General features: G+C 42.1%; 1 protein-coding gene across 1 annotated transcript in view; it reads right to left on the bottom strand.

Moving 5' to 3' along the window:
• Positions 1–17,657, bottom strand: part of LOC108603610 (pneumococcal serine-rich repeat protein) — a 29,503-nt gene that overhangs the window by 7,970 nt on the left and 3,876 nt on the right. The window contains exons 2-5 of the mRNA XM_017992558.1: positions 10,242–10,358; positions 1,593–1,631; positions 335–535; positions 12–266 (exon numbers count right to left, since the gene is read on the bottom strand). Of these exons, the coding sequence (XP_017848047.1) occupies positions 12–266; positions 335–535; positions 1,593–1,631; positions 10,242–10,350 (604 nt within the window). The 5' untranslated portion in view covers positions 10,351–10,358. The remainder of the gene's footprint in view (positions 1–11; positions 267–334; positions 536–1,592; positions 1,632–10,241; positions 10,359–17,657) is intronic.

Below are 17,657 nucleotides of genomic sequence, written 5' to 3'. Positions count from 1 at the left end.
CGTTAACTTACCGCAGCTGTAGCGTACGGGGCAGCAGGAGCCTTTGTTGTATATGGGCGTGCAGCCATCGACATGCAATGTGCACTCCTGCATAACACACTTGGTTTGATTGTTAATGCAATAGCAAAGCTCACAGGGCTTGTTGGGGTTTGAAGGCACCTGCGCGCCTTCCGGATAGAATTTCTCCTCAATGCTGCAGCCAAATTTCTCTGGTATGCTCAGCTCAGTGCCTGGCTCAGGTGTATGATAGGGCACATCCACAGGCACTATAAAATATAAATATATATATATATATAGTAAGCCACAAGCTTACAGTTATTTCTGGTTGTCTTACCTTCAGGACATGTTATTATGGGGCAGCACTGATCCTCGCGCTTCTCCACAATGCAGTCGTGACCAATGGGCTTGGTGAATGGACAGACGCGCAGATAGCACATGAGCATGCGATTATGGCAGGTGCAGTTAAGACATGGCTCATTGGTCATTATGCGATCACCTTCATTATAATGCGCATAGTTGTAGTAGCAGCCATCTTCTGCAAATAAAACCAAAGCAAAAGTAGGAAGTTGCAGTTAGAGCTCCGCAACTGCAAGTTATAACTAAATTGGACAATTTCGAGTACCTCCTCAGCTGCACCGTGGGTACTGTTGCCATAATATTTATCTATGTTTGCAAAATCAACCAATCTTTAGCTTTTGCAGTAAACGTTTATGTCCGCCATTTGTAATTAGGCTAAATCGATATCGATCACATTTGCATGTGCAACGATATACGTTGCGTCAAAAGTACTCGATACTATTTATTTGCACTAATTGTTAATTAAAAATGATCGAGCAAGGGCATTTAAATTGAAATTCAAATTTAAACAGAACTGTTGAATGTAAAAGTTCAATTTGAATTAAGTAAATCTGATTGATATGACAAACACTGCCTACTGCTGTTTTGTTCAGTTTTAAATATTTCTATCCACAGTGCGACAATGCAAAAAGTAGCAGTAATATGCAACTCTCTAGAGCAGTAATAGCTACAACTACTTAAATCAGTTATGCATGCAAGTGCAGTAGCTTTTAAGTAGCGCACGAGTGCTACCTGTTTAGCTTTGGTTTATGGCCATAAATTAAAGCCGCAGCTGTCATAATTTATGCAGCTATAGATTCGTTTTATTGCTCATCAACGTGTCGTTGGCGCTATTTAAGCCTGTCGCATTTGAATTTAGTGACGTCCCGCCCGCAATAAATTCCAGCAATAGCATTATTAACACGTTAAACGGCAGTGGAACTTGCCACACAACACACAGCGTTGCGGTTGCCGTTGTTGTTGCTGGCTGGCTGGCGGGCTTGGCTAGACAAAAGTTTTGATTGAAATCTTTATGTGTGTCTGTGCTCACGTTTGCCGCATAACGCGTTTAAGCCATGTTTATATATATGTTTGGCGCTTAATTTTGGTTTTGTCGTGTGTTTGGGTTCACACCTCGCTTAACTGCCCAATAATCTGTTGATCTTTTATGGTCAGTCAATTAGCATTAATTTTTGAGCTGCTCATAATTGTTTGTTAAGCTCCAATTCGAGACTGTTTGTAATTCCCAGGCTTACCTGAATACTGTTGAATTTCCGTATACTCTTGCAATGGAGCTGTAAGTAAAGAGAGGGGGGAAATAAATTAGAATTTGTTTTCGTTGTTGATATGATAGCCATATCCGTTAGTTCATGACTATAATAAATTCATTTAACTATTGCAGCAAATGCCAAACTCTAATTGTGCTAGCATGCAATTGAAATTAGACGTCGCATAGTCCAGCTGCCTGGGCCTGATAACAGGGCCACAAATGCCGCTGGCAGCAGCAGCAGCAGCAGCATCAAGAACAACAACAGCAAATTGCTGCAGCAGCCTCGCTGTGCGTGCAACGTGTTATTACCACATAATCAAAATTCAACAGCAGCAACAGCAACCAGCAAAAAATGCTGGAGTGCTCTGGCTGTGGCATAGTGTGTGTTCCAGCTAAAGGCAAAAAGAAAAAATAAACTGTGGCTCCAACAAATTGTTTAAGCTGGCAGCCAAGCACTTGTTGCAGCAGCAACATGTTACGTGCAAAGTAGCAACAGCAACAGCGGCAGCGGCAGCAGCAGCAGTAAAAAATAGCTTTGACAAATTGCATTTTTATGAATGGCATTGTTGCTGCTATGGCAACGTTGATTAATTGTGGCATGCTGTGCAGCTGGCAGAATTTGAGCAAATATATCATAAAATTAAAAGCTTTTGAGACAAACTTTCAACTAACGGATGTAAATTAACATTTTACAGCAGCCAGCCAGCTAGTGCTCGAAACCTGGCAACGCATAAAAACTCGCACATTAACTGTTAAGGATGGCAAACAAACGAACAAAATGGAAGTCAATCAGCACGGCTGGCTCAGAGCACAGCGCCCCCAAGCAAGTCAAGCTTATGCAACAATTTTATGCTGCAAGTGCAACAACAAGCAGCGGCGGCGACGGCAGCGCAAAGTGTACGTGTATAAGTGCAACATAAGACGCATGAGGCATGCAGCAACGTTGTTGTTAGTTGCTGCTGCTGCTGCCGCTGCTGCTGCTACACATCAAACATGGTCGTGTCGGTCCAACAAACAGAAGTCAGTCAGTCAGTCAGTTAGTCAGGCAAAAGTTGTTGCTGTTGTTGTTAGTTGCAGTGTTGCTCTTGCTGTTGCTGTGTTGCTGGTGTTGATTTGGCCGCAACATTCACATGGCAGCCAACGACGACTTGCAGCCAAAGTTGTTGGCGGCGTTGGTTTGCTGTCGCAAGAGCCCAGAGTCGTGCATTTTGTTTATTCTAGGAAAGCGCAAAGGCGCGCGCGCGCTCGCATCCCGACCATGACCATGGTGGCTACGTTGCTGTTGCTGCTGCTGCTGCGGCAAAGTTGAATGACCCGTTTGCGCATGTGTGCAAAATATGTGTACACAAACCATAAAAAATACAAGCCACTGGCAGCTTTTGGTTTAGACTTTGGCTTTGACTTTACTTACATAAGTAGGCCTAGACACAGACACAGACACAGACTCGACACAGCCAGCGCTTTGACCAATGGCAATGGCAACGGGCACGCCTTTTGCTGGTTACGCTTTATTATTTAGTGCCTGTAAGCTGAACTTTTCGCAGGCGCTTGTCGAAGACAGACACTGCGCTTGCCGCATGTGAAAAGTGGAAGTTTTTGCTAAATATTTTGTTGATAGCAATCGTTACTTATTTTCTTTTCTTTTTTGTTGTTGTTGTTGTGAGCCTACGCTACGCGGAAATGCAAGCTAGTAAAATATTTGCCATGCCACAAATATTTCAAAGATTACAAAATAAACACAAATCTTTGGCTCTGGCGAGAGAGTCGCCAAAAGGCCCCAAGCGGCATTTTTATGGTTGCTACTTTACCGCTACGCAGCGTGCAACAGCTAAAGCAGCAGCAGCACCCACAGCAGTCTTAAGATATATGGCCAAGTGATAAGGCCAAAAAGGCCAAAAGCAAACGCAATTTCTTCGGTTGACAATAGCCACAAGTCGCTTTGGGCTTTATAGTTTGCTATGTGTGTGTGTGGAGCTCTACATATAATTAAAGTTTGTGGCAAACTCTGCGCACATGCAATAAATCGAAGTGTAATTGCATTTGGTCAGGAAAACAGAAATTAAGGCAACAGCAAGAACAGCAGCAGCAGCAACAAGAACAAGTTACCTGCGCATGCAAAAACAATTTCCATTTTCTATGGCCTTGATCACATAATTTCCATAATGCGCAGCAACGATCAATATGAACTGCAAGCAACAAGCTAGCAGCAACAACCGTCTGTTGCCGCCATATCATGTCTTGCAGCAGCAGCAGCAGCAACATGTGAGCTGCAAGTTGGCGCCCTAACAACGGCAGCCGCACAGCAAATGAATTTGCGAGTAATTTAACATGATTATGTCGAGGACAAGCTAGAGATGCAGACGTTGCACGTTGCCTGTTGCTGCTGCCTGCTGACCAAATTGGATGCAGTTGCGCAAGGCTTTGGCTGCAGCTTTTATTACCAAAGCGCTTGCCTAGACATGATTTGTTCTAAGTAAATTATGCCCGTTGGCCATGATGAGAATGCCGTGAAATTGCTGCCTGTTTGCAAGTTGCTGGTTGCTGCTGCTGGCTGCTGCTGCTGCTTAACTATTGCCAGGGCATATGAAACAATTACGTAGGTCTAGGCATTGTAATTGCTGTGTGTGGTTGAAGCTGGGGCTACAAGCTCATATGCATACTATTTATGGCTAAGGCTCAGGAGGATGTCATTAGACAGTCAGTCAGTTGTCAGTTGTTCTTGTTGTTCTTGTTGTTGTTGTTGTTGTTGCGCTGGCTGTGGCTGCAACTTTTGCTTTTAGCACTGACTGCTTAATAAATAATAATGAGTCTGCGCCCTGGCCTTGAGGCGCTGTAATTAAGCAGTTAAAAACAGAGACTAGACTTTCCCACAGCTTTAGTGCCTAGATACTGAGGAGATGCTTGCAGTGTTTTTTACGAGTCCTGCGCTTGATTTGCTTTGATTGCGCTGCGTGGCTTTAATGAGCGCCCCATTGGGCCATCAATCTTGGCTTGGCAAGAGACTATAGCTGGCCTAGAGCTAATCACAGCTAGCATACATATATTCATAATATTGTTCTACCAATAGCAACTTCTTCTTCTTCTGCTGCAGAATGCTCTAACGGTTGCAATTGTCGTGCATCTACCGCTAGCTTAGCTGCTATTGATAACAGTCGCAATTGATTACTGCAATTGCCAAACAAAAAACTTCAACTTCAAGTTGAAGTTGAAGCTGCTGCGCTGTGTTTTAGCCGAAAATAACAGGCCAGCGCTATAATCAAACAGCTACAGTTGATGCAGTCTATAATCAAAGACGGCAACAAGTTGTTGTTGCTGCTGTTGTTGTTGTTGTTGCATGCGTAACTGTTTATTAATTTGAATTTAAGCTGTTTCAACTGTTCAGGTTTCACTCTGAGCGCGTGCCCAAAGCTGTCAGCACAACAAAAATCGGAAAGCCACAGCCAACATCAAAACCAAAACGAAAACAACTCAAGATTGATGATAATGCGCATAGGAAATTCTCACGTTTTGGGCGGCACGGCTTGTGGTCGTTTCAATTAGCCACAGCTCCATGTTTCAAGTTCTCCTCATGCTGCATGTGTCTATGCCTCATTTGGTAATGCATTTCACGTGGCAGGCTAGCGCTAATTGCTTGGCCCGACAACACCCACACTGCGATTCGTATCTGCTCCCACGTTGCAGCGTCATTTAGCTAATGATTGCCAATGCAGATAGCAAGACACTATACTATATACCAACTATATACTTGTGGGCTAGTTGCGTGTTAGTTGTAGCAGCAAACGCACAAAGCAAAGCGATAATTATACAAACGCTCTGGCTGACCCAAAGGGTTGGAGAACTTTGTAGCTTGCCATGCGTAAAGGTGCCAGGCTATGAGACTGAGACTGAGACTGAGACGAAGACTGTCTTCTGCTTTGAAGAGTGTAGCCGAGTTGATTGAACCCACAGCCATTCTAGAGTTACACAATTGAAATGCTGTGTGTGAAGTCATTGCACCATGTGTGTGATAGCATCTCTCACTACTAGTCTAAGGGCTAATTACGCTGCTGCCCATTGGCAGCGGCTTAAGTGAATTCTAACACGCAGCCAAGCTTAAACTTGGGCGCCAGGCCCAAGCCAGTCCATTGACTTGTAGCTTGACTTGTCTATAATTAGCATGCCAACTAAATTGGGTCAATCGCTCTCGCGTTAGTTGTCATGGAAATTATGAATCAAAGCTAAACGTTTTTAATTAGCATTTTGCACACGTTTTGGCAGACGGCGACAACAACTTGTTGTACATATCGAAAAATTAGCATATGCCAAAAGCAACAAACTGAAATAAAACACGTCTAAACAGTAACAGCTTGAGCTCTAGCCGGCCAACAGGTTCAAGTTCAATGACATTAAACAATAACAAAAATAATACTAGAGCTGCTGCTGCTGCTGTTGCTGTTGCTCTTATACTATAAGCTATAGTTATGCCATAATATATATGTCTGTGTACCTTTGTAGGTCTCTTAGCTGAAACAATGGGAAACCAACAAAAAACCAAACTGAGAAATTGTTACACAAGCGTTTTGCTCTACTAAACAGCATTTCATTTGCATTGCCACTGCCACTGCAGCTTGTGGCAGCAACAGTTGCTGCTGCTGCTGCTGCTGCTGCTGTATTATAGCAATCATGGCCAAAGCATTTTCACTGTCAAGGCAAGAGCGTTAGCGTTAGTGGCAGCCAGGCGTTAATGGCCAAATTGTATAATTTGTATTTGTTGGGGGCAGCGGCAGCGCACTTTACCGTTACACAAACTCCCGAAATTGTTAACTAGCTTATCTGCTTATTTACTTAAATGTAGCGTCGACCTTGTCGCCAGGAAGTTGCCAACAAATTCTTACTTAACGCTGATAAATATCAACAACGAGTCTACGTTTCCGTCTTCTAACGCTCAGAGAGTCTGAATGGGGGCTCTTTAAGTTCACACGCCGCATTTAATTGAAAAACAAGTGCAGCTGGCCCTTTCGAGCGCCCAACTAAGCGCTGGTCAATGGCCTCTTCAAAGTTGAAGCTGAAGTCAAAAGCCAGAGCCAAAGCCAAAGCCGCAGCGCTCGCGTGGGTTAAATCACAACAAATTAAGTGGCGCGTCTGCAGTGTGAGCAAGAAATATGAAATACACAGCAACAAATCATTTAAATAATAATATGCAAGCTTAAGTTAAGCTTTGTTTGTTTGATTTAAGCGATATATAAAATTGGCACTTGGAATTTATGCGCTAAGCAAAATAAAAGCAAGGAATTTAATACAAGCTTGGCTTGCTATTGCAAATATTTTAAAGTATAAATATAGATATTAAGAGCTAATAAACTTTTAGTATTGATTTTACTATTTTTAAACTTTGCATACATAAATAATTCAGCATGTTGAATATTCAATTATTTATTTATAGACAGCATGACAAAGAGGAAATATATTTTTAAAGCTAAGCTGTATTTAATTTAAGCTAAATATTGCTTTATTTAAATGCACATGTCATAAGACTTTTAATGACTCTAAAGCTGTGCGATGTCATAAATAATATTACTCAATTTTATAAACGCTTTAAAAGTTTAATTGACGCACATTTTATATAAAACACACTCAATTAGCGCTTAATGTAGTGCAAATTGTTATGGTGCTAAAAATATAAAATTATTTTAAAATGCATAACAATTTAATTTAATTAACAGCAAAGCTAAATTGCTGCTCATTTTGTGCACTGTATAAAATTTATATATTTATGGTATTTTTTCTGTCGCTTGGCTTGAGTCATGGTCAATTTATCATACACGAATCTAAGCTACAGTTACAAGTTTAAACTTTAAGGTTTTGTTGCTGTATATTTTTTATTTATTATTGTTTGTTTTGACAAATTGATCTACGACTGGGCGTTCGACGTTGGTGGCCCTAAAACAAATTTATGAGCAAAAGTTGAGCACGCTCAAGTTAAAGCCAAAAACTATTGGGCGTCTGGCTAATTGTGTCACTGTGTGCGTGTGTGTAAGGAAAGCTGGCAAAAAAGAAAAGTATCTGCATGTTGACACGGTTTCATAAAGCTTTGCCACATCTCACGCTGTCAACGACAGCAGCAACAGCAGCAGCAGCAGCATCCGCAACGTGTGGGCTGACTTAACCCGCAAGTTCGTGATCTCTAAACTTGAAGCTGCGCAAAGTGCCTATGAAATTCCACAACTACGCAGACACACACACATATATATAGCTATAGCTCAGCCATATCGGTTCAATGGTCAGTTAGCGTTTTGTTTGTTTGCCCAACTCTAAACAAGCTACGGCTACTTGCCGCAGTCATGTGTGGTATGCGGCTGTGCTACAGGTGGCAAGCAGAACTACAGTTTGCTGTTTGCATACGGCATATTTGTAGCCTGTGTAGCCACGCCTACCAGCTATCAACAGGCCTTGTCTGATAAGCACTTGACATTGACTACAGCAAAGAAACGGCAACTGGCCAAATACAAAACGTTGGCTAGAAGAAATCTTAATTATATGCGCGTGGCTAAGACGCTGGACAACCGCATCTTGATTAGCGCAACGTCTCAGCTTTTAAGGTTCTAGACGCGCTGATATCATCAGCGTGGCAACGTCATGCAATTAATACCTGTAGCATAATGATGTTTACCTATGCTTAGAAGCTTCTGTGCTGGCCAACCGACTGTCTAATTAAGCACAGCAAGTGAGCAATAAAAAAAAATACCGAAAACAAAAAAAATATATAAAACTAAATAATTGCCATTTTACTTCCGCAAAGCGTTTTTTATATACACAACGGCTATTTAGAAAATTGTGAAAGGGTATGCTAAAGATGCAGGAAACTTTTGGGTATACTTAAAATTTATATAAGATTTTTAGGCAATATTTGGCTTAGCTTCAATACTTTATGCTTATCTAAGCCAAAACAATTAGTTGACATTCAAAGCTTGCAATTTGGTTTAATATAATAAGTTGTAGTGCAGTTTCATTTAAAATATTAACACATTTTCAAAAAGTTATAAATCTTTACTAGCCAACTTCAGTTAACTGAGCTTTGCTCAACTGTAAGCGCATTTGTTAGTCGTTCTCGTTAGCGTCTGTTTACCATTCTAACTTTTTTGGAGATTCTTAATACTTAACTGTGCGTTTTATATGCGCAATAAACAAAAAACTTGGCTTGGCGCACACTAATGCTTTTGTAATTGGTTATAAATTAAGCAATCAGCATGAACAAACTTGGAACAATTGATGAGCTGCCAACTACAACTTCAAAAGTTCTACAGACTTCTCAAGTTCACTGACTGAAAAATATACTTTCATTTCATTTGATGTCAAATGGTCAGCAGCAGCTCCCCACTCATGCTTTAAATTGATTGATGAAAACGCCCCATAACAAAACTAAAATTGCTGTCTGCGATTCTGTTTTTTTTTAATATTATACCGTGGCTTATAAAATAATGATTATGTGTTGAAGCTACCGCGCAGCTTCGCTACGTCCATTAAGTTGGCTGGTCTAGCGACCTTGAGCTTGAATTAAAAAACACAACACAAAAAACTTGAACTTGTGGCAGCAGCAACAAAGGCAAGCGAAAAATTGCATAAGGCGCCGCTGGCTGCAACTTGAGCTTGAGTTGCAGCTTGGCCAGCAGGCTGAGCACTTGGCCAAAAGCGCAAAATGTGGCGAGCTGATATTTATGGAATGATTGTTGTGGTTCTGTTGAGTCATGCTCTGCCTCTCTCTCGCTCTCTCTTTGGCTGCCAAACATATTATGAGTTTAATAATGCTACAATTCAATTATCGGCCTGAGAAATTCTTGACAAAGCAAAGTTATTTAAGCTGCCTGGCAAGTTCATCAAACCCACAAAGTGTTAGAGGTGTAGCTGAGCAAATAGCGTACTCTAAAAATACAACAGCAACAACAACAACAACAACAAGAGCTGGAGCTGGAGCTGGAGCTGGAGCTGGAGCTATAAAAAGCAGCGTGGCTTTCATGGATACTTAAAGATATGCAGCTGCATTTTGGGCATGTGTTAATGAAACATTCCAAGAACCTTTGGGCTCTCACTCTGCGCTGTGTGCTGTGTGTGGGTAAATGTGGGTCAACAAGACTGTCCAAAGTGACTGACGAACTGACAGACTTTGACTATTGTCGCCTCGATAGAGACTTGTGTGTGTTGCAGCTGGGGACTGCGACTGCGACTGCGACTTGTGGCATGTTTGCATGTGATTACATGTAGCTAAAGCTTTTGTCTGCTGACCGATATACAGACAGTCAGTCAGTCAGTTAGGCACTCAGTACTTTAGTTAGCTTTGCGTTTTTGGGGTTTATTTGCCATAAACCGAATGTTTAAGCAAGTCGTTAAAATATCGACACCATTAGTGTAGAAAGTTAACACCTAGGCTCAGGCTATTGAACAGTTGTCTGCCACATTAACGACCACCCCACTTTAATTATATAGCCCACAAATGCAATTCTCTGGCTGCACTGACCCTGCACAAGCAGCTGTGTGGGCAATTAGTTTACCCAAACGCTCTCACTCTGTATTGACAGGCAAAAATTTAATCAATCGATAGCGCATATGTGCGCATTGGCCAGCTTAACTATAATTTATGTTGACATAATAAACCACTTACCGGCTTGTGTTAGCGCTGGCAGCAGCACCAATAGCATGCCCAACATGCTCAGCATGGACATCATCGTCAGCTTCTCGAGTCCCACTGGACTCGAACGTTTTCTTGTCATGTCTCTGGCTGCAAGTAAGAAGCAAAAGAAATTTATAAGCAACTTGCATTTAACCCTTAAACAACAATTAAATTGTGGCACAATATGTTTTTGCTTAAACGACAGGCACTTCATTTAACAAAAGCCTGTCAAGTCGGCCAAATATAAACACATATATTTCTATAGCTTTCTGGCACAAAAGCAATTTACGTGCACAAACAATTTTTGTGCCCAACTGTTCACAACCACCACCATTACTTTATATATTTTTTTTTTGGTCATCCCCTGACTGGCTGTCTGACTGGCATGAATTGTTTGCGGAAATCACTTGTTTGCTGATTTGACAGATGTGCAATTTTCTCTGACATGCTTGCAGGGCAACCCACCCACCCACATATATAGCAGCCAGCCAGTCACCCACACTTCCCTCGCAGCAAAAGGTCAGCAAACGTTAAAACTTCTGCGTGTTGCGGAAGTTTTTCTTTTTTGGGCTCTTTTGATTGAAAATGTCAGCCACACGCCACAAAAACTTAGCAGAGCCCACACCAACCCCACACACCAGCAACATACTGAGCAGCAGCAGCAACAGCAACAGCTAATTAGCCCAAGTTGACAAACTGTGTACATATTAAGCCATAAAACTCGTATACGTTTCATATTTTCATTTATTAGCTCAAGTTTTTTTTTCGCTTTTCATTTTATTTGCTTTTATGCGCCTTTAATCAAGTCCCAGGAGATGCAACACGTGAGTGTGCCACACATACCACCAAGGGTGGCTCTTGTACGTGCCACTTGAGGGCGTGTCCCTTAATGCCATACAAAGCAATAAAAATAATACGCACGCATATTTGTTGACAACTAGCAGCATATACGATATATTGAAGTGGAGCTTGGCGCTGATTAGATTAGCTTGGAAAACTGAACAATCATATGCGTTAACAATACGTCTGCTGCTTTAATGGGAAATCTGACACAGCGCGCACTTTTTTATATTTTACTGTGGGGGGTCACAATTGCAGACGCTTCATGCGAAATCTGAGCTGAGCCCCCCTACCCTGCCTCTTGGCTTGTATCGTTTGTTCGCTAACGAAATAAGCAAATAAAATGAGCTAATGTTAGGCAGTCGCTCTCATCATAAATGCGCGAAATGTGCTCATTAAAAATGCAGGGAAAAAGAGCACACAAGTTGCTGCTGCTGCTGCCACAAATTGCAGTTGGCTGTATGCAACACACGAAGCTGAGAGATTGCAACGTAGTGCGGCTGTTGCCTGATGAAGAGTTGACATGACGAGCGACAATAACAATAATGATAATCTCACACTGCTCTATACAACGATGTTGCTGTTGCTGATGATGATGATGCTGCTGCTAAAGCTGTTGCTGTTGCTGTGGCTAACAACGGAAGCAACACAAACAGGCTATTAGTTGTTGGCCAAAATGGCACTTGTTCTAAAGCTATTAGCAACAAGCGTACACACGCCAGCAACATGTGGCCGACCAGCTGGCAACTTGTTGCTGTAATTATGCTGCCGTCGCTGCTGCTGTTGGGTAAATGTTAAACAATTTGGGTTAAGACCAAATAAAGGGGTGGTCCACACACACACAGACACACAGCTGAGGCTGCGTGTGTGACACAAATACAATTTGTGAATGAATAGCCAAAACTACAAACACACTTACATACATCAAGTCTGTAGGCCAGGCCAATTGCCCAAAACGAGGCACGCGCAAATATATAGGCCATGTGAAAAGTTTGCCGAAATGTCTTGGCTAGGGCTGCATGGCCATGCATCAACATCAACATCAGTTGCAACTTCAGCAACAGCAACAGCAACTTGGCAACTTGGCAACAATGCTACCTCGTTGTTATGCGTTATGAAAAATGCATGGCAGCCCAGGCCTTGCCACAGGTCGCGTCTCATGCGTGCAAAATGCAAATGTTTGCTCAGCCGCCCAGCTTGCAACTGCAACTTCTACAATGGCTAAGCACTGGACAGGCCACTGTTTAGGTTTTGATAAATTGCTGCCTGCCTGCAACTGCCACAGAGTGTGCGCTAATATAAATGTATAGCATGCAGCAGCAGCAGCAGCAGCAGCGGCAGTGGCAGCGGCAGACGAAGACAAAAAATTTACATTTAAGCTGGAGCTGGAGCGCAATGGAGGGTGGGAAAATCTCACATGCGCAACTTTTTGACAGCTAGCAAGGGGCAAGTCGCACGGGACAGGCTTCGTTAGCATATATGCAACAAAAGGTGTCTCTTGTCAGTGCCTGTCTGTCTGTCTGGCTTTTGAGATGTGTACCATGACCCACAAATATACTTTGACGCACGCAGCTTACGTTGACCCAGCAGCAGCCATAGAGAAAGAGATAGAGAGCGAGCGAGCGCGTTGCGCATGGCAATTTGCAACTTGCAGCAGCAGCAGCAGCAGTTGCCGCTTTAATTGGATTCTGCTATCAAATTGACATTTAGCACAGAACTAGAGACACAGCGAAAGAGCTAGAGAAAGATAGAGAGAAGCAAGAACGTTGCCAACGAACGAATTTCAATCCGGCAATCGGGCAGACGTCTGACGTTTTACGATACCAATCGCGATCTTTTGCCTGACCTAACCTCATGCGTTGTCCAGGCACGATCAATCGGCCAATTGCCAATTGCAATTGCCAAGCTTATCGCATTACACTCTGATTGCTGCTGCTGCTGTTGCTGGAGCTGTTGCTGCTTTGGCGTTAATTTGGTTTTGTGTTCTTGCAGCGGCCATTTAACGGTGTTGGCTAGCAATTGCAAATTGCAATTGCAAACTGCAATCAGCAACAGCAGCAGCAACACAAATTGCTGCTTGCCCACATCAACGTTGTCATAAATCCAACTCACACCTCACACACACACAGACACATACGTTTGGCCAATTTTGTGGCTTGAACTTGTTGCCAGCCTGCAAATTCTTTGTGCAATTGCTGCTGCTGCTGCCCAAGAGCAATTTGTATATTTGCTAAGCATTAATGTTGGCCTTACAAATTATCGACCTTGCAGTCAAATTTTGGTGAACTGAAGTGCAGAGCTCTGGGCAAAAATTAATAAAGCCGCGTGCACGATTCACAAACCTAACGGTGTCTAGTGGCAACAAGCAAACAATTGCGCTAAATGTTAACTATAGTACAAGTCTTAAGCAGTTGTTGCTGCTCTTGTTGCAGCTTTACTAAGTCTGAGTGCACTTGTCAGCTTGGCGACAATGCGGAAGCTGTGACTGCCTGGCACGACGACAACAGCAACAGCAGCAACAGCGGCGTGCCCGCCAACGCCAACGAGAGCAGCAGTGGCAACAACTTGCCGCAGCAAGTTGCAACTGGCAGCGGCAATTTGCCATTTTGGCTTGGCCAACACTTGAACTGGATTAGTAGCTGTGGCTGCTTTGCTTTGATTTGTGACAAATCTTGATGCCAGCAGCTACCGTTTGGCTTTGGCTACGCTTGCAACCATGCAGCATGCAACAACTGCCACGCCACGCCAAGCCAAGCCATATATGTGACTCTAGTTGCTGGTGCTGTTGGGTCAGTTAGCATTTCGTGCGCTGATTTTATGTTAGCTGCACTTTTTATTTTTCGTTTTTGTCTCACTGTGGCATGCCACAAATTTCTCTTTTTCTTGGGGTCAACTTCAGCAGAAGCGTTCTAATTTCACTCGCTTGCCACTTGCAGCTGCAGCCATTAAATTCATTTTTTTTTCGTCGTCAGCTAAATAACTAATGAACTTTTGCCTGCCTCCATTATTTTTAATTAATTGCGATGAGAGCCAGCGCTTCACTCTACGTGTCTTGCAATTTGAGAGCAGCAACAAAAGCAACAGCAGCAGCAGCAACAACAACAAAGCACTTAGCACGCCCACACGTATCAGCTGCTGTTGCTTTATATTGTTATACAACCATTCAATAACATTTTGGCAAACTTAAAGCCATGAATAAATGGATAGACAATAAAAAGTGTTTGAATATATTTTTGTGTTTTGGCCACGATGCGCCAAACGAGTTCTAATTATGCCAAGTAACCAAAAGCTCTCAATGCCCAATTACAATAGACAACAATAACAAAATACAGTTAGTCGTTAAAGTGAACGTTTTTTTTTTTTGTATTTTTGGCACTACGTGAGTTTTATTTGAAATTTTGAAAAGTGTTTCAATGCGCTGTTCTTATTTTATTCAGCTTTGATTACTCATGCCTATGTAATTTGCCAATTGCGCTGGTAGCTGGAATTAAATTGGGGAATTGCCCGGATATATATTTATAAAAAACATACATATTTTAAAATATATGATATCATTCGTTTAAAGAGCAGCAGCAGCAGCAGCAGCAATATATTCTGCAAGTTAGCCCGAGCCTGAGAACTAAACTGACTCATTGATTGGCCCATGGGCCTAACTTAAGCAAAAAGCCAACTTCAAAGCAGCTGCAAATGCTGCTGAGCCGCAAGGAATTTCTTAACACTAAGCAGGAAATGCCAATCAATAGAGCTACATGCGTTTGATATACAAAAGAGAAAAGGAGAGAGAGCGCGCACAAGCGTGAGAGCGCCAAAAACAAATAAATTAAAAATTGCATTAAAATGTAGAAAATGAAAAATACGTCTGCACATAGCCAGAGCTTAGGCTGGAATGAAGAGAGTGTGGGGGCCAGTCTAGTCCGCAGTACCAGCGCGTACGCTGGGCAGGGTTCAAAGCTGTGCCTGTCAACTTGAAATCGCACGTTTCTGCTTTTTTTTTTTGCTTTCCTACGCGTTTACAAAGTCGCCAACGCCAACGTCATCGATCGCTGGTCTAGGTCTGGACGTTACAAAATGTGCTAAAATATGCACAAACAGCTAAAGCAACGGCTGCCATGGAGAACAAGCAGGGAGCGAGGGTGGGGGGGCAGCAGCGCATCAGTGCCCATGGGCACTTACATGTGGCATGCGCGGCTTATATATATATGTGTGTGTGTGTGTGAGTGAGTGTTTTAAATCATGCTGCCTGCCAAAGTCATGATTCATATACCGTTAGTTGTAGCAAAAAATGCCGAAAAGCCTCCACTTGAAAAATAATGCAAAAAAGATCGACGGCGCCTAAGGTCGTTGTCGTTCGACAGATTTGTTAAACCCCTGCCGCCCACTTCTAGCGCAGGTGTTTTGCTCTTTTAATTTGTATAACGCACATTGCCACACGTTAAGCAAATAATAATTAAAAATTAACAGATTGCACGTGAGATTTTTCTTTAGCTAAGAAAGTCAAACATTAAGCGGGCAGTTTTCACTTTTAACGCGCTCGCCAAACAAGTTTCTGTATTTATTTTGTCAATGAAAGTGTTCTGCGTGCTTAACATTTAGTTAAAAAGGTAAAATGAAAGTTATGCAGGCGCCTCGAGCCTAAAATGTTGCACTTTACACTTGGGCTGCGCGAGCATTAAAAATTAAAAACAAAACTCTAATGAAATGGAATTTGTTTGTGTTTATGATTACGCCAGCTGCCTATTAAAAAAAACACACACACAACCAGTTTACTTTATTTTTTTGGTAGTACGTGTGGTCTATAAAACACACGCCGTGTTCTTAGAACTTTAAATTATGCTTAGCTGGTTTTTCCGCTTAGAAACATAAATAGTTAACAACTTAGTAGCAGCAGCTCGCCCACAGAGCAGGCAATTTAATGTTAGTTAAGTCTGCCTATAAAAAAAACATATTTTAACTTGAGCTGCTGCCTAAAAATTTATACCAAGCGCTGCTGCTGGGGCTTGTTACTTAATCTAATATTGCAGCCAGGGCAACGCTGATTGATGAAGTTTGTTAGCTCTGAGGGTTGTGCGCAGATTAAAAAGAAATTTAATTTTTATATTTTGGCATTTTTAATGCAATTTATTAGCCTATGCTAAATTGGCTGCAAATTGCGTTGACGCCTGACATTTTAATTAATACAAAAAATAGAGCTGACATTTGTTTAAATAATAAAAACTGAAATGAACTGAGCGTCCAGCTGCATTTGTCACACACAAAAAAGTTTTTGTCAAGCTGTCCATGGGTAAATGGCAGCGCATAAAACAAAAACACAGAGCCGAGCAATTTGCATTGTTTATTAACAAATGACAGCGTCGAGCGCTGCTCTGCTGTATAAATGGCAGGCTTAATTGAAAGTTCATTAAGCTTAAAGCTGTGTGAATTGTGTGCTGCCGCAACAACAACAACAATAAAGAGTGTATATGTCTATATAAGGGTTGCTTGCCACAGAAACACTTGAGCGCATTGGAGTCAAGTATGCAAACAATGCCGCAACCGGGCAAAAGCATTGGAATTTCCACAAGGATATACGGGAACGTGGCTGATGACACGGACTTCAATAATGAGCAGCAACAATATGTTGTTGTTGTCATTTAGGGGGGCGTCTGTGCATGAAAGCAGCGCACACGCTTTTGTGTATACAACACGAGTTGTTCTTGTTGTTGTTGCCACTTGAGTGGAGCACGCACCTTGCAACTGCAACTACTACCATTTGCATTTATCCCCGCTCCAGCTGCCTGCATAAATTAGATGCTCAAACTGGCTGACTGACTGACTGACTGGCCACGCCTCTGACTGGCTCGCTCTGTTACCTTTTTTGCGACTCAATTTGCAGTCTTTTATTGCCAGCGCTGCTAAATTATTTATTTATGCAAATTGAAGCAGTTAAATCAAGGCAGCGACTGCAACTGCCACAGAGCAACTTCAACTGCAACTGCAATTTGCAATTTATCATTGCATACTTTTATGGGACGACCAGCAACAAAAAGTTGCTTAATATCTCAATTACTTTTTTCTTAGCTTACCAAAAGCCACAGCGAGTTAGTTAACGTACCTGCAAGACAAAATCAAGAGAAACAAAAAGTTAGTTTGAGTTATGCATAGTTTGCTCTATTTTGTAGCTGCTGTTAACAGCTATGTTAATTAACAGAAATTAGCGCAACTTATCAGCTTACTGTTAAGCACATTAATAATATTCTATAAGCGTAGCCATTTATCAATACTAATTCAATATGCAAATGCAGCGCTGCAGCGCAGTCAAGTTCATAGGCATGTGGGTCAACAGCAGCTGCCCAAAACTATGGGCCACGGCTTAAATAATACTTGCATTACAAATTTCGGTTTCAGCCAGGCCAACAACAACAGCAACAACATGTTGTTGTTGAGAATAGGTCAAGCAGCGTTTAAATTTTTCAGCTGGAATTTAGCATATTTAGTCAAAGTGAAAGTAACGCGCGCTCTAGGATTTACCAAATATGCTAAGTTGGCCATATGTACAGTTATTTAAATACTTGCTATCGAATGCTTATG

This window comes from Drosophila busckii, chromosome 3R (assembly GCF_011750605.1).
Source record: "Drosophila busckii strain San Diego stock center, stock number 13000-0081.31 chromosome 3R, ASM1175060v1, whole genome shotgun sequence".
In the NCBI taxonomy this organism is placed as follows: Eukaryota; Metazoa; Arthropoda; class Insecta; order Diptera; family Drosophilidae; genus Drosophila; species Drosophila busckii.
This window is presented reverse-complemented; position numbering and strand designations above follow the sequence as displayed.